Here is a 15,589-nt window from a genome sequence, read left to right on the forward strand (position 1 = left end):
CTCAGGGTGTGTGTGTGTGTTAGTGTGTGTGTGTGTGAGGGGGCTCCCTGTACTGTGAGCCTGAGGATGATGAGCTAAGCAATCTTCCTCTGCTAACAAGAAGCTCAAAGGTTTAAGATCTGAGGAGACGGACTTCCTAATGAGCTCATAGTGGTCTACAGGGGGGGGGGGGCTGAGTGGAGATGCAGGATCACAGAAGGAATCTTGGCACTGGACGTCCTCAGATAACCGTTAATTTATGTCTGCTAGTCTTTCCTTTCTTTACTGTTTTTAGACACGCCCCCCCCTTCCCACCCACACACACACACACACACACACACACACACACACACACACACACACACACACTCTCGCAGCATCAAAAGAGAACGTCCCTGCCAGACTTCATGACAGGGTCAAGTTGCTCCTTGCCTCCTCTGATCATGTAACACACCTACCTCGCCCTCTGGAGGCCCCGCTGATACAATGGCTGACCTTTGACCCCCCTCCGTCTCCAGATCAGGGCAACGACCGGCCCGAGACGTGCCGAGGGGCTCCTCCGCTCTTCAGGGCCAACGGAGAGCTGCTGTCTCCGCGGCTGGGCAGTCTGGCAGGCGGTCTGGGTCTGGGTCTGGGTCTGGGGACGGAGGGGGAGCTGGTGTCGCCCCTCCTGATGGCCCCGGTTCACATCGACCCGTCCTGTCTCCACCCGGACCTGCTGAAGGAGGTGCAACACGTGGTGATCGCCAGGGAGCAGCTGCTGCTCCACCTCCACCAGGTCATCGGCAGAGGTCAGTCTCAGGCCCAGGAGCCTCCTCACTCTCTTCTCTCTCATGTGGAGCCAAACCGCAGCCGTATCTCCTCTCCTTCATCTTCATCACTGCTCCTACATCAAAGGCTCACACTCCTGCAGTTCAGAACATCTCATGATTACATCCAAACCAGCTTACTGACATTGTTAGAGTGCATTTGATGTTTATTGTTTCCATAGCGACCCCTGACAGACAGCTTGTCAGTGACCCAGAGTGGAGGTGAGGTCATGAAACACTGTGTGTCCCTTTAATGATGCAGAGTAGGAAAGTCCTCAGTCTGATGTAGGAGGCAGGTCTGATCTCTGAGGGCTTTGGTTCTGAGCCCAGAGCTCCAAACTCATCTTTCCAGTTTGAGAGGATCTAACCTGTCAGAAGGACCGGATCCCAGTTTAGATCTCTATTCTCTCATTCACAAACAGCTTCCTCTTATTTAAGATGCCACCATTTCTCCTCAGGCTGTAATCTGGAGGTGACATCATTCATTCATTCATTCATTCATTCATTAGAATAGCACTTTCTCAGGAGCGTTGTGAGCTAAAGCTTCTCATCTGAGCGTCTCCAGCTCCCTCAGTCTGGGACCTGAATCTACTTAGTCTCTAAGTTCTGACGTCTTAAAGCGAATCTTTACAAAAAGCTAATTTCCTTCTAAACAAAGAAGGAGCAAGACGAGACAAGCAGACAGCGACTCCAGTGTGAAATGTGTTTGTAATCTAAGTTAACAAACAGCTGAAGTGCTTTATGACTGAACCTGAACCTGAACCTGAACCTCCAGACACCAAATCTCCTCCTACGGTGCAGCGAGGCCATCAAACCCAACACCATGAGGAGAACGACCCCCAAACCCCCGGGTGTCACAGAAACACCCCTGGCCCCGGTCTTTCAATGACCCCCCACCCCCCACCCCCCCACGCCCCCCAAAAAAAAGAATAAGATCCTGGGTTTTGGCGGCAGGATCTCTGCGGTAGCGTAGGATGATTTGTTCACAGGCTCCATTGTTGGAGCCGTAACCCAACACCCTGGGCCATCTGGGAGGACGTGATAGGAGCCCGCCGCGCTCATTTTCCTCCTGCACGCCACACCACACCCCCCGCCCCCCTCCCCCTCCCCCCATCTGGGCCGAGCCCCTGCGTCTTACAGACCAGATAGAATTCAATGAAAAGCTCAATAACTCTGTGTGTGTGTGTGTGTGTGTGTGTGTGTGTGTGTGTGTGTGTGTGTGTGTGTGTGTGTGTGTGTGTGTGTGTGTGTGAGAGAAAGGGAGGGTCAGACTCAGATGTGTTTGGTTTCAGTCCAGACAGTTATTTTCCATGAAAGCTACAGACGTCAAACTTCATTTTGTTAAATTCAAAAAACTTTGATCAGATTTCTGGCCGTGTTGTGATCACGCATGTGTGAGCGGACAAACGCTCCAAACGCTCCACGTGCCAAGACGGAGACTTGAGTTATCTGATTGCGCTCGATCCAAAAATGACCCAATGTCTCCCAGCGGGCTTAGTGAGGAGCAGAACCTGGTCCAGGAGCAGAACCTGGTCCAGGAGCTGAACCTGGTCCAGGAGCAGAACCTGGTCCAGGGGCTGAACCTGGTCCAGGAGCTGAACCTGGTCCAGGAGCTGCAGGCATTCCCATTTATGGACAGGATGTGGAGCCTGCAGCATCCTGGCTGGGCTCAGAGCACAATGAGCGACTTCAAAGCGTCCCGTGGACCAGAGAACACGCTCCAGGTTCCTCAGCTGAGGTGAACCCAGAGGTTTAGACCATCAGCTGATCCGTCTGCGTGTTTGGACCCTTTTAGACTGAATGAGCCTCAATCTGTGCTTCACATGAAACGGGCCTCGCCTTTCCTCTCAGATTGACAGAACATTGTGAGAACATTCCTTGTGACAGATGAACACAGGAGCATCTGCTGTGTTGGCCTCTGTTCGCTCTCTCTCACACACACACACACACACACACACACACACACACACACACACACTACCTGACTAATCCTTCCTGTTGGTACCTGCAGGGCACTTTGGCTGTGTGTTCCATGGAACTCTGCTGGAGCCCGATGGACAGAACCAACACTGTGCTGTCAAGTCTCTGAACCGTAAGTAGAACTGATGAAGAACAAGAGAGGAACAAGAGAGGAACCAGGTTAGACTGTCAGGTCCAGCAGGATCAGCAGAGTCATCTTCCTCTGCCTCAGTCAGCTTCACATGGTGCTGCATGTGTGTGTGTGGCCTTATTTGTTCATGTGCAGCTGTGCCATCATCATCATCATCATCATCATCAGTAACACATCTTTTAAATCAATGTAGTTTCTGGAAAACCGTAAACCAACGCAGCCAAACATCTCTGACTTTGAACAAATCCAAATTTTTCTCCTTTAATTGAACTCTGTGTTTTGTATTTCATCTCCACACCCAGAACACACACTCCACACACACTCTACACACCGTACACACTCCACACACACTCTACACACTCCACACACACTCTACACACTCCACACACACTCTACACACTCCACACACACTCTACACACTCCACACACACTCTACACACTCTACACACTCTACACACTCTACACATACACTCTACACACTCTACACACTCTACACACTCTACACATACACTCTACACACTCTACACACTCTACACACTCTACACATACACTCTACACACTCCACACACACTCTACACACTCCACACACACTCTACACACTCCACACACACTCTACACACTCCACACACTCCACACACTCTACACACTCTACACACTCTACACACACACTCTACACACACACTCTACACACTCCACACACACTCCACACACACTCTACACACTCTACACACTCTACACACACACTCTACACACTCTACACACTCCACACACACTCTACACACTCCACACACACTCCACACACACTCTACACACTCTACACACCGTACACACTCCACACACACTCTACACACTCTACACACTCTACACACTCTACACATACACTCTACACACTCCACACACACTCTACACACTCCACACACACTCTACACACTCCACACACACTCTACACACTCCACACACTCCACACACTCTACACACTCTACACACTCTACACACACACTCTACACACTCCACACACACTCTACACACTCCACACACACTCTACACACTCTACACACTCTACACACTCTACACACTCTACACACCGTACACACTCCACACACACTCTACACACTCTACACACTCTACACACTCCACACACACTCTACACACTCTACACACTCTACACACTCTACACACTCCACACACACACTCTACACACTCCACACACACTCTACACACTCTACACACTCTACACACACTCTACACACACACTCTACACACTCCTTGTCCAAACATATTGGGGTCCAACCATAACCCTCCCACCCTGCGTCTCCTTCAGTCTCATTCTGATGTTATGAGGTCAGGATGCAGCCGCAGCATTAAAGGCTTCATCTCATCAGGGGCCGAGCGCCGGCGACCACGGTGATGAATGAGCGTCCGATGGCGAGGATAGAATTAGGCTCCTCCCTAATCGTGTAACCTGTCACTTTGAGCGGGGAGATTGATGCTGGAGCAGCCGGGGGGGGGGGTGGGGGGACAGGGAGACTCCAGGGATCTGAACCTGTTTGGTGATTTCCCAGGACGCTGTGATGGTTTTGCTCTTATTCACCTTCAGTTGTCGCTCTGGTCTGAATGGAGACAGACGACTGAAGAAGAGCAGCTGATCCCTTTCTCCTGTGTGAGAGACAGAAGAGGATCGATGAGCACAGGACAACAAAACCTCTGTCTCTAGCTTTCACATCGAGGCTCAGGAGCAGTGCGTCTCTAACCTTTGCTCTGTGTGCTCTGTGTGCTCTGTGTGCTCTGTGTGCTCTGGTTTGCTCTGGTTTGCTCTGGTTTGCTCTGGTTTGGACCTAAAGAGCTTGATGTGTAACCAGATTACAGCAGAGCAGTGCAGCTTCACCAGAGGCAGTGAGGCAATCACTAAATGGGAATTTGGCTCAGGTCAGGTCTGGGTGAGGGCGAGGGGGCGGGGCTTCAGAGCTTCCTTAAGATGGAACGACCTTCTCTAATGTCAGGACAGCATGCGACCTCCTCTCCTGTCTGTGTGGTTCCAAATGGTTTCATGCTGACAACAGAGTTTTGTTCCTCAGGCATCACGGACTTGGAGGAGGTATCCCAGTTCCTGAAGGAGGGGATCATCATGAAGGACTTCAGCCACCCCAACGTCCTCTCTCTGCTGGGGATCTGCCTGCCTCCTGAGGGTTCTCCTCTGGTGGTGCTGCCGTACATGAAGCACGGAGACCTGCGCAACTTCATCCGTGACGAGGGACACGTAAGGACGCCCGCACACACACACACACACACACAGGACAGAAACATGAAGTGACTTATAGGACTTGTGTCTACGGTGCTCTGATTGTTGCGTTCCTCTCCAGAACCCCACGGTTAAGGACCTGATGGGCTTTGGGCTGCAGGTGGCCAGAGGGATGGAGTATCTGGCCAGCAAGAAGTTTGTCCACAGAGATTTGGCTGCCAGGAACTGCATGTGAGTTCAGACTGAGGCTTCATGATGCAGGACAGGATGTGACAGACAGAGAGTTGTTCTTCTAAAGCTACCTCGTCTCCACAGGCTGGACGAGAGCTACACAGTGAAGGTGGCGGACTTCGGCCTGGCCAGAGACGTCTACGATAAAGAGTACTACAGCGTCCACAACAAGAGCGGGGTCAAGCTTCCTGTGAAGTGGATGGCTCTGGAGAGTCTGCAGACACACAAGTTCACCCCCAAGTCAGACGTGGTGAGGAACTGAGCGACGCTGCTCCACTCACACACACACACAGAGTCCAGGAGTGGAGCCTGTGAATCATGTGTGTGTGTGTTCCATGTGTCCTTCTCTTAGTGGTCATTTGGTGTGTTGCTATGGGAACTGATGACCCGGGGAGCCCCGCCCTACTCTGATGTGAACTCCTTTGACATCACCGTGTTCCTGCTGCAGGGGAGGAGGCTGCTGCAGCCCGAGTTCTGCCCCGATGCACTGTGAGAGCACACACACACACACACACACACACACACACACACACACACACCCTGACCCTCTGCTCGCTCAGAAGAGGGTCATGATGAGGAACACACACACACACACACACACACACAGAGAGAGAGAGAGGATTGGAGCAGATGATGAATCGTCTCAGTCTCAGATGTTTCACACAGAACAGAATCGGTCACAGCCTCTTTACTTCCTGTTAGCTTGGACAGATGAAGCTAGTGAGTCATTTCCAGACGCTCCCCTGCAGACACCAGGGAGTTCAGTTTGAATTTAGCTGTGAGTTGAAATCAACATTTTCCCAAAGGCGAGGCAGCGTTTCTGGGTTGTCACGGATACGGATGACCGAGTTAGGAGCGGAGGAGCCAGAGAAGCTTCAGTGTTATATGGGTCACTTCAACACACACAGCGTCTGACTGAACTACACGTCTGCTGCCATGTGAGGCCCTGTGAGCCCACGGGGTCTGGCTCTGGCTCTGGGGGGGTCTGGGTCTGGGTCTGGCTCAGGGCTCCACAGGCTCCACCTGTCAGCCAAGCGCCTCTCATCTCCTTTCTGACCCATTTTAAAAGCTGAATTCCCTCCAAAACAAATTCTCACAAGCCCCCAAATTACACTGGTTTATCATTTAATTATAGCTTTCAAGCACAACACACACACACACACACACACACACACAGCCAGCAGACACAGAGCAGCAGGAGGTCACCAGGTCACATGGACGGACACCTGGTCGTCTTTTAGAACCTCTTTACTGCCATTTGGGCTCTGGTTTGTTCACCAAATCCTCAGAAACCTCTCCAGCTGTTGACCTCTGTCCAGCTGCTGTGCCTTCACTTTGTGTCTCTGTCTCTCTTTTATCAGTAGCTTAAGAGTCGCACAGCTATTTTCAAACCAATGTTGCTTTTCTAGTAGCTTGTTATTCTGCAGTGTGGCGTGGCACCACACACACACACACACACACACACACACACATGTGAAGGGAGAGGTCAATCCCAGCATGCATCACTCTGTTTATACTCTTACTCATTTCCATATATTTAGTATTTCACATTGCCCCTGAAGTAGCTTCAGTGTTTCAGAGTAGCTTCTCCAGCACACAGACAGACAGACAGACAGACAGACAGACAGACAGACAGACAGGAGCATTCCAGCGCTCTGCTCTGCAGCTCTCTTCACACTCTGAGCTCATCCACTCTATCTAAAGTGTCAAACAGAGAGATAAGGAGGTGAGGAGCTGCGGCTCTATAGAATGTGTGGAGGTGTGGAGGTGTAGGTGCTCTGGTGCTCTGGAGCTCTGGAGCTCAGGAGCTCAGGAGCTCAGGTGATGTGGAGCTCAGGTGATGTGGAGCTCAGGTGATGTGGAGCTCAGGTGATGTGGAGCTCAGATGATGTGGGTGGAGGCCCTCATCTCTTTCCCTTGAGCGGAGGTGATGCATGTCTGCAAACATTCCCGTAATTCCTCCCCCCCGTGTTTCCCAGGCTGCTGGTGAGAACAGGAGCTGTGGGTCCACGTGACTCTGGGGCCGTTCCTCTTCATTAAACTCTGATTTTCCCTGGGGAGGAGTGAGGAGAACGACAACATGAGAGAGTTTAGGTGCAGAGGGAGGAGCTTAGACTAGAGTCCTGTTAGCTTCAGTGTATTCTCCATGTCCACCCTGTAGTTCTGCCTGTGGTCTTTGTTGTGGTCCTGATGGGTCCCTGTAGGTCCCAGTGTGTTTGGTTCTGACCTCTCCCCTCTCCTCCCCCCTCCCCCCTCTCCCCTCCCCCCTCTCCCCTCCAGCTACACAGTGATGGTGGAGTGCTGGCATCCCAAGCCGGAGCGCCGGCCCTCCTTCTCTGAGCTGGTGTCAGGGATCTCCTCCATCTTCTCCAGCTTCAGCGGCGAACACTACGTCCTGCTCAACACCACCTACGTCAACATCGACAAGATGAGCCCCTACCCCTCCCTCCTCAACTACAACACCTCCTCCTCCCCCGCCCCCTCCACCTCCACCTCCCTGCCCTCCCCCTCTCACTTCAGCCACCTGGAGCGAGACTGCTGCACCTGAGAGGAAGGAGACGAGGAAGGAGGCACGCAAGGAAGGATGGAGAGCGGAGGAAGACTGGATGAAGCCTCTGGTGCCGCCTGAGAGCTTCTGGACCTGCAAACACTGGATGCTGAGCAAAAACTAAACAGTTTGTGGAACTGTTGAATAAATGTACATAGGCTGAGGTTTGACCTCAGCGGACCACAGGAGCCCCCCCCCCCCTCGACCTGATCGACTTCCTCCCCCACTTTAAAGGGTCTTCTTCTGACCTTCTTGACCTCTCACTGACCCCTGGGTCTTCTTCAGGGCACAGGAACGCCTCTGCACAGAGCCACAGTCCCAGAGGCACGACGCTGTAAATCAACACCTGAACGTCTCACAGCCTGCTGCCCCCCCCCCCCCCCCTCAGAGCCAGCATGGGTTCACCTTTCCTCTCTCTCTCCTGCTGGCTCCTGCTTGGTTACGCTGATGTGGAGATATGAATGTGAATATGGGAGGCTTGTATAGACAAAGACACGCCTCCGCACCAGAGACCTGCTTCATGCCCACAGGCCACGCCCCTACACCCAGACTAGGTGTGGAGGCCCGGGGGGGGGGGAAGCCCAGGCAGGAGGACCCCGGCGGGGCCCAGACAGGCCACACCTCCTCCTGTGTGCAGATCACTGGATGCTTTATTTCTGTAATTACCTTTGATGAGCTTGAGCGCGGCCTCGCCGTGACTCACCTGCGTGGAATCCCCAGATGTTTCCCAGAGAAAAGAAGCTCCTTTCTCTCCTTTCTCTTTCTTCCTGTTGGGTGGGAACACTTAAGTCTGAATCGTGTCACAACACTGCAGCTCTGACAGCGTGCACACACACACTTCAACACTTTGAGGGGTTTGCTTCTTTATTTGGGGGGAAAAGTTGAAGGAGAACAAATTGGAACCCGGATGTCCCAGGTTTCTGTGGGTTTTGATGAATTGTCCAAGTCACTTATGTTTGATGTTTGAACTCACATTTTATTGATAAAGAACTTTAAAGTCTCACAGTTAAAATAGAGCCGAGTTTGAAGTGGAGACAAACTAAGGTTCATTAAGAGCTTCAGAAGAATCTGTAGAGTTTGTTTCTGTCTTAAAGCCCTGAATGTTATGATGTGACTGAGTGCAGCTGTGTGTGTGTGTGTGTAAGTGTGTGTAAGTGTGTGTGTAGTTATTATGAAGAAACATTCTAATGTGTGTGAGTGTTTAGAGTCTAAAGTCACTTCACACTCATGATGTCATACCTTCACATCTTCATCATAGATTATTATTATGTTGTCCTGTAAGTTCAGACTTTACTAAGTGTTTAAGTGTTTTACAGTTATTTGGGTTTTTATTCAGATAGAAAACAATGTAATGAAAAAGAATCCAAATAGAAAAAAGTGATAGATTTGACTAAATGCAGCTGTAATGTGATTCATGTCCTTATCAACCAATCAACAAAGGCTGTGTGTGTGTGTGTGTGTGTGTGTGTGTGTGTGTGTGTGTGTGTGTGTGTGTGTGTGTGTGTGGACACGTATGAATGTTTGCTATGACAAGAAACTTGCTGTACTATATTTTTGTATGGGTGTTAAGCTTCAGTTGAGCCGGTCTTGTCTGGTCCGGTCCGGTCCGGTCCGACGGGCCTGAGCGGAGTGACAGAGAACAAAGCCGCCATATTAACCCTTTGTTTTCCAGATGAACCACTGCCATTTTGTAAATAAGTGTATGGGGTCGTGTCTCTGTGGGGCTGCGTGTCGTCGCAGTTTACTGATTAATGTGTGTGTGTGTGTGTCTGTGTGTCTGTGTGTGTGTCTGTGTGTCTGTGTGTGTGTGTGTGCTCATTTACCTTGTGATACTGGTACATCACTGTGTAAACAGTACCAAACTGGAGCTCCGCCTCCTGCCACAGTGGCCTCACACACACTCTGTCCTGTGTCTGTGTGTAGAGCGTGTTGAAGGTACATGTTCCCTATGTAACGTCAGATGAACTTTGTCAGTGTAATAAAGCTATACTGTAAGAGAGCCCGCACACTTTCCTCCTTTGTTTTGCAGAGTAAACAACCTGAACACGCTCAGGTGCTTTATTGACCAAACGTGTGTGTGGAGCAAACACACTGCAGCTCTGTGTGTCACTATCATTACAACACGCTAGTGTTCACATGACGACCTGCACACGGCTCAGTGTGTCCACAGACTGAACACAACAAGTGCACATGTGTCAGAAGGAATCAAGGGAAGGACTGAAGGAATCAAAGTACAAAGTCTCAGTACCTTGACTCCTTCAGTCCTTCCCTTTCATCCTCCTGTCTTCCTCCTCTCTCGTCTTCTTCCTCAGTAATGACAGGAGGAGGTTTCTCTCCTTTCTCAAGTCTTAAATAGAGGAAACAGATCATGAAGTGATGCCAGGTAAACATTGAAACATTTATTATAAAGCTTCTTACTAAAGTAATCAGTCGGTATGGATGAAGCAGCTGTGTGTGTGTGTAAATGGTGGTGTGTATGTAGAAGCTGGATCCATCACACAGGGTCAACACGTCCAGCTCCTCTGTGTTTCACTCTGCTTTGTTCCTTTCTGCTGGTTGGTGCTGACCTCTGACCCCTCACCTCTCTCTCCCCTCTCACTTCTTCTGACCCTCAGGCATTGTTGTCTAGACTCGCCCCCCCTTGCCCGTCTCATTGAACCCTGACTTTGGCTCTTGGTTCCAGGTCGTACTTGTAGAGTTGCTGGGAGAAGCTGTGGCTCCTTATATGGGCGTACTCACACAGTGAAGAGCTTCATCCTGATGAACACAAGAGGACTCAGGCTTTTAACCTTTAGCATGTTTAACACTAACACGCCTGTGTGGCCCGGTTTTCTGTTGTCATTCTTCTTGAGACATGGGTTCAGGTTCAGGTTCAGGTTCATAAATCAGCATGCAGAGTTTAACCCTTTATGAAGCTTTGTTACACTGAGAGCTCCATGGTTTCATTCAGCAGTGGAATTCCTTTGAAGCGTGTCTATAAATGACACACCTCCACGTTCTTCATGCCTATAGAAACACATGAATTAACCCCCGAGCTGACATGAAGCTCCTCGTGTTCTCATCCCTGATGGATGGACTGGGACCTGATCATGGGATCTGATCATGGGATCTTATCATGGGATCTGATCATGGGACCTGTGTGTCCTCTGCTGTCTACATTGTGATCTGATCTGTGTTGTGCTGCTGAAGTCCATCCTCAGGTGCTCCAGGCTCAGGTGTGTGTTGGAAACATGGCTGCATGGCTGTGATGTGTGAGGAAGAGGAGGAAGAGCCACTGAGCTGCTGTTTCTCCTGGTCATAAAGAGGGTGTAGAGGTTTGTTCTATATTGTAACAGGGCTGGTATGTAAACATGAAGTATCATTATCATCTCTTCTTTTACCGCCTGCAGCTCTGTAAGCTTCACTCAATCCTCCAGAGGGGCGGCCTTGTTATTGTGTTGTGACTCTTATATTGGTATTAATGGCATTACAGGAAGCATTCATGTGTCCACAGAGCTTTAAAATGTGTCTTTGTTCAACCTACAGCTGCCTCGTAAATCACAGTGAGGCAGGAAGAGAGCGGAGCTGCAGGCGGGAGAGGAGGAGGACCTGCAGAACGGAGCATAATAGGTCTAATAACAGTTAGAGGAGATAATGAGGCCCTGCAGGAGCTTAACGACTCTGAGGCGTCTGTGTTTGTTCCTCTCTGGTGTTTAGGCTTTGATCTGGCTCAGACTCAGACTCTCTGCTGCCTCCAGAGGAGCCAGAGCTCAGGACTCTGACACCAAACTCTGAGAAACTTTCACAAGAACTCACCAATTGTTTTTTCATGAGCGAAGAAGGAAGCTGGGGCCACCGTCCAGAAACACACACACACACACACACACTGTGTGTGTGTGTGTGTGTGTTTCCCGTGTGTCTTTCCCGTGTGTGTGTGTCTTTCCCGCACACATGTTCAAAGAGAGGACAGGTGCAGAATAAAAACACGTCGGTGATGCAGAGTTTTCTAGCAGAGTCACTGAGTGATTCAGCTGCATCGGTATGCATGTCAGAATGACTGCTGGACCATAACACACGCACACACACACATGCACACACACAACCTTATCATCTGATAAAGCAGCCTAAGCCAGCCTGTACCATTCTGACTTACTGAGTCATTTAACTCATTAAGCTCTTAATGAGCTTTGGCCCGAAACTGAGGAGGAGAAAGGCACCGGGTGGTAAAGAGACGCTACACACACACACACACACACACACACACACACACACACAGACTGATTGTTTTTGGCACCTAATCACCTGGCTCAGTGTCTGGTCAGTATTGGCTCAGTGTCCTGGGGGCTGAGGCCCTCTATTGATCCGGCTTTGGTGCTGCAGTCTCTTCAGGCTGTTTACTTCACCACAACTCTGATCCAGAGAGATCAATCAGATCAATAACACATATTACCACAGCGTACACAATAGGTCAGACGATGTTTTTCCTCCGGTCAGATTTTCACACACTAACCCTAAACCTCACACTTCTAATTAAAGTCTTAGTCATCGCTTTAATTTAATCAATTTATTCTCAAACATTTCCTTTCTGGAGCTTTAAAGCCTCCAGCTGAACCAGACTGGATCAAGACAGGAACAATGTATCTTTGTTTAGTTCAAGCTTCCTCACTCTGTTTGCGTTGCTTCATCAAACTCTCACTTTGGCACTAAATTCTTCTTTCCTATCAGAAAAACATTTTCACAGAGCTGGACTTTCTCTGCTGTCTTCAGCCACTCTGATCCACTTTTCACATCTTCCATATTTGGCTGCGAGATGAAAGAAGTGTGGGCGGGGCCTCAAATCCACAATGTGGTCCAGATACATTGTGCCGGAGTTGAATTCTGACCTTGTTGGCATTCGGTCCATCTTTCTGTCCAATGCTGCAGCTTCCACCTGTCACACTCATACAGACGCAGCGCCGCCGTGCCGTTACACTTGTGCTTCTGAGTAACTTAATTCCAAGATTGATCAGCTATGTGGTTGACTCACTCTGGTTTCAGCCAGAATAACTCTACAGTCACTCACACAAAAATGTAATCTCTGTGAAAGTGCCGTTAATCAGCAGCGGGAGTGTTGGTGTGCCCAGGAATTCCAGGGGAGTGCAGTCACAGCCAGCATGGTGCTGAAAGCCCGTATCTGTGGCCAGTGGGGCACCCACGTCCCAGAAGGCCGTGTGGAGGATGGAGGGCCAGGGTGGGGGTGCAGGGGGGGGGGGGGGGGGGGGGGGGGGGGGGGGGGGGGGGGGGGGGGGTATGTAAACCACCAGGCTTGACTTTGTTCAAATTCAAATCCTTTTGTATCCCTGAAAGACCTGAAACAGCAACATCAACAATGGCTCAGTCCAGGAGAACCTTTAGTTTCACACACACACACACATCTGTTCCTGCCTTGTACAGTGTTGCCCCTTGTTGTGATCAGAAATGTGAAACCCTCAGAAGATCAGCCTGGATGGGTCGTCATGGTAAGGATGATGTATAAATGGAGTTATGAGGCTCACATCTCTGACCTTCCCTGGGTTTGCCCCTCCAGCTTGAGACCCATTCTTGTAGTTTAGGAGTGCAGACCTTCATCCATCAGTGTTTGGCCCTCAGCACACAGCAGCAGATACTGTCAGGAGGTGTGGAAACACGGCCTCACTCCTCATCCTCACCGCTGCCTCCTCACACTTTGATGCAGTGCCAAGCAGACATTTCTCACACAGATACTCCAATGAGTGGAGATGTGAGGAGGAGCAAACATCACTCAGCACAGCAGAACCAAAACCATACTTTACACAAACTGCTCTCCTTTTCTTCCCTAAACAATTCATCATGCTACTTCTCCCTCTTTTGGTCTCTGTGAAGACTTCAGTGTAATGAGTATCCAAGGTGACTCAGCAGTGGCTGAGGGTGAGTCACAGAGCGGCCACAGAGCAGAGAAACTGAATGCTCCCTTTGGTCCCCAGAGGTGATGAGTAGCTCCCGTGTCCACACAAAGGCGACACTGAAGTCCATTCAACTTCTGGGCAGATTACAGGCTTTTAGAATCCCCCTGGTTTGATCCTCCAGCATGGCTCATCACAAATGTGAAGCAGAGCAATCATTCACCTACATGTGGAGGGGGGGGGGGAGGCTGCTGCAGAGCTCATGTCAGTGTTTTGTTTCAGGAGCAGGCGGTAAGACAGGAACGGCTGCCAAGAAAGTAAAAGTCACAACCTCACACATCACTGAAACTCAGATATAGATAGATATAGATGATTATAACCTTTCTTACCTATCTATCTATCTATCTATCTATCTATCTATCTATCTATCTATCTATCTATCTATCTATCTATCTATCTATCTATCCTATCTCTCTCTCTCTCTCTCTCTCTCTCTCTCTCTCTCTCTCTCTCTCTCTCCCTCTCTATCTCTCTATCTCTCTCTCTCCCTCTCTAACTCTCTCTCTCTTTCTCCCTCTCCCTCTCTCTCTCTCCCTCCCTCCCCCCCCCCCCCCTGGTCCTGTATGACCCCTGACCTGCTGCCTGCTGTGTGTAGGCTTGTTGTTGACGGTGGAAGCATGTTGTGATCCTCACACCTCTCATTATTATCAGAGTCTGTAATTATGAAATAATCTCTTATAATTATGATTTAGTGACTGAGGAATAAAAAGCCCCTGACATGTGGAGGTGAATTATTCTTCAACAGAACTTCTGAAGCACGTCAGAGTTGAAGAAAGAGCTGCCTCACAGAGGGAAGGAGGCTGAAGCAGCAGCAGCAGAGACACCATAGAGATGCGTGATCACAGATAATAACAGATCCCACGTCAGCGCTCTGCCTCTGCTGTTCCTCCACTGAAGCAGGGTCACGGATGAGAGACAGCATGGAGGACAGACATCACTGCATCACTATCATGGCACTGAAGTGACCAAAGGCTGGCATCACATGAAGCTTTTCAGGATAAATTACAGTGCGAAGGGGGCAGGAAGAGCAAAGAGCTGCAGGAGAACGCGACCGCGGGGCAAGAGTTCAGTCTGAAGTGCCCATTTAGAGGCAGAATGGCTGAGCTGCAGCTCCATCACAGATCTGTCAGACGTCGGCCTGCCTGGTTGATGTTGTGGCACGTCTGCAGTCTGATGAGAGGGACTCATTGCTAAATTTAGTAGCTGACTTGTTTTGTATCTGAAGAGAGGCGGCTCATGTCTGGATATGTTGAGAATTACTCCAACCAGATGTTTGGCTGCTAATAGACAGGTTTACACAGAATCAACCAGGCGGCTCAATCAGTGTGAGCGGAGTGGAGTTCCTCCTGTCAGACGTCCACACGCAGCATCAAGACCAAACCAGGCTCCATTCCAGAGCACACACACACACACACACACACACACCATGGCTACAGCTCCATCAAACTGCACACAGCACGGTCACTCTCTCACAAAGGTGTTTATGAAGAAATATCTAACTAACCTCAAGAAGAAAATTAAATTAGAGCTTGATTCTATAAAATTCTTCTTTATTTGCAGTCAGGTATTTCTGATCGAGGCCTCAAAAACTGTTTCACCATTCCTGATTTAAAAACATGTGTTTGTGAATCCAGGCATCAATCCAACGTGTGTGTATGTCCATGGACCTGTATGTTTGTGTGTGTTTGTGTGTGTGTTGTGTAGATGCCATCATGTGTGCGTCATGGAGCCTGT

The 15,589-nt window shown here is 49.9% G+C and overlaps 1 protein-coding gene across 1 annotated transcript in view; it reads left to right on the top strand.

Moving 5' to 3' along the window:
* met (MET proto-oncogene, receptor tyrosine kinase) overlaps positions 1-9,928 on the top strand; it is a 45,910-nt gene extending 35,982 nt beyond the window's left edge. The window contains exons 15-21 of the mRNA XM_076137168.1: positions 498-770; positions 2,800-2,880; positions 4,974-5,155; positions 5,259-5,368; positions 5,453-5,618; positions 5,721-5,857; positions 7,649-9,928. Coding sequence (XP_075993283.1) covers positions 498-770; positions 2,800-2,880; positions 4,974-5,155; positions 5,259-5,368; positions 5,453-5,618; positions 5,721-5,857; positions 7,649-7,916 — 1,217 coding nt within the window. The 3' untranslated portion in view covers positions 7,917-9,928. The remainder of the gene's footprint in view (positions 1-497; positions 771-2,799; positions 2,881-4,973; positions 5,156-5,258; positions 5,369-5,452; positions 5,619-5,720; positions 5,858-7,648) is intronic.
* Positions 9,929-15,589: the final 5,661 nt, after the last annotated feature.

This window comes from Genypterus blacodes, unplaced genomic scaffold, assembly GCF_046128005.1.
Source record: "Genypterus blacodes isolate CSIRO-AG114 ecotype Tasmania unplaced genomic scaffold, CSIRO-AGI_Gbla_v1 ptg000296l_1, whole genome shotgun sequence".
In the NCBI taxonomy this organism is placed as follows: Eukaryota; Metazoa; Chordata; class Actinopteri; order Ophidiiformes; family Ophidiidae; genus Genypterus; species Genypterus blacodes.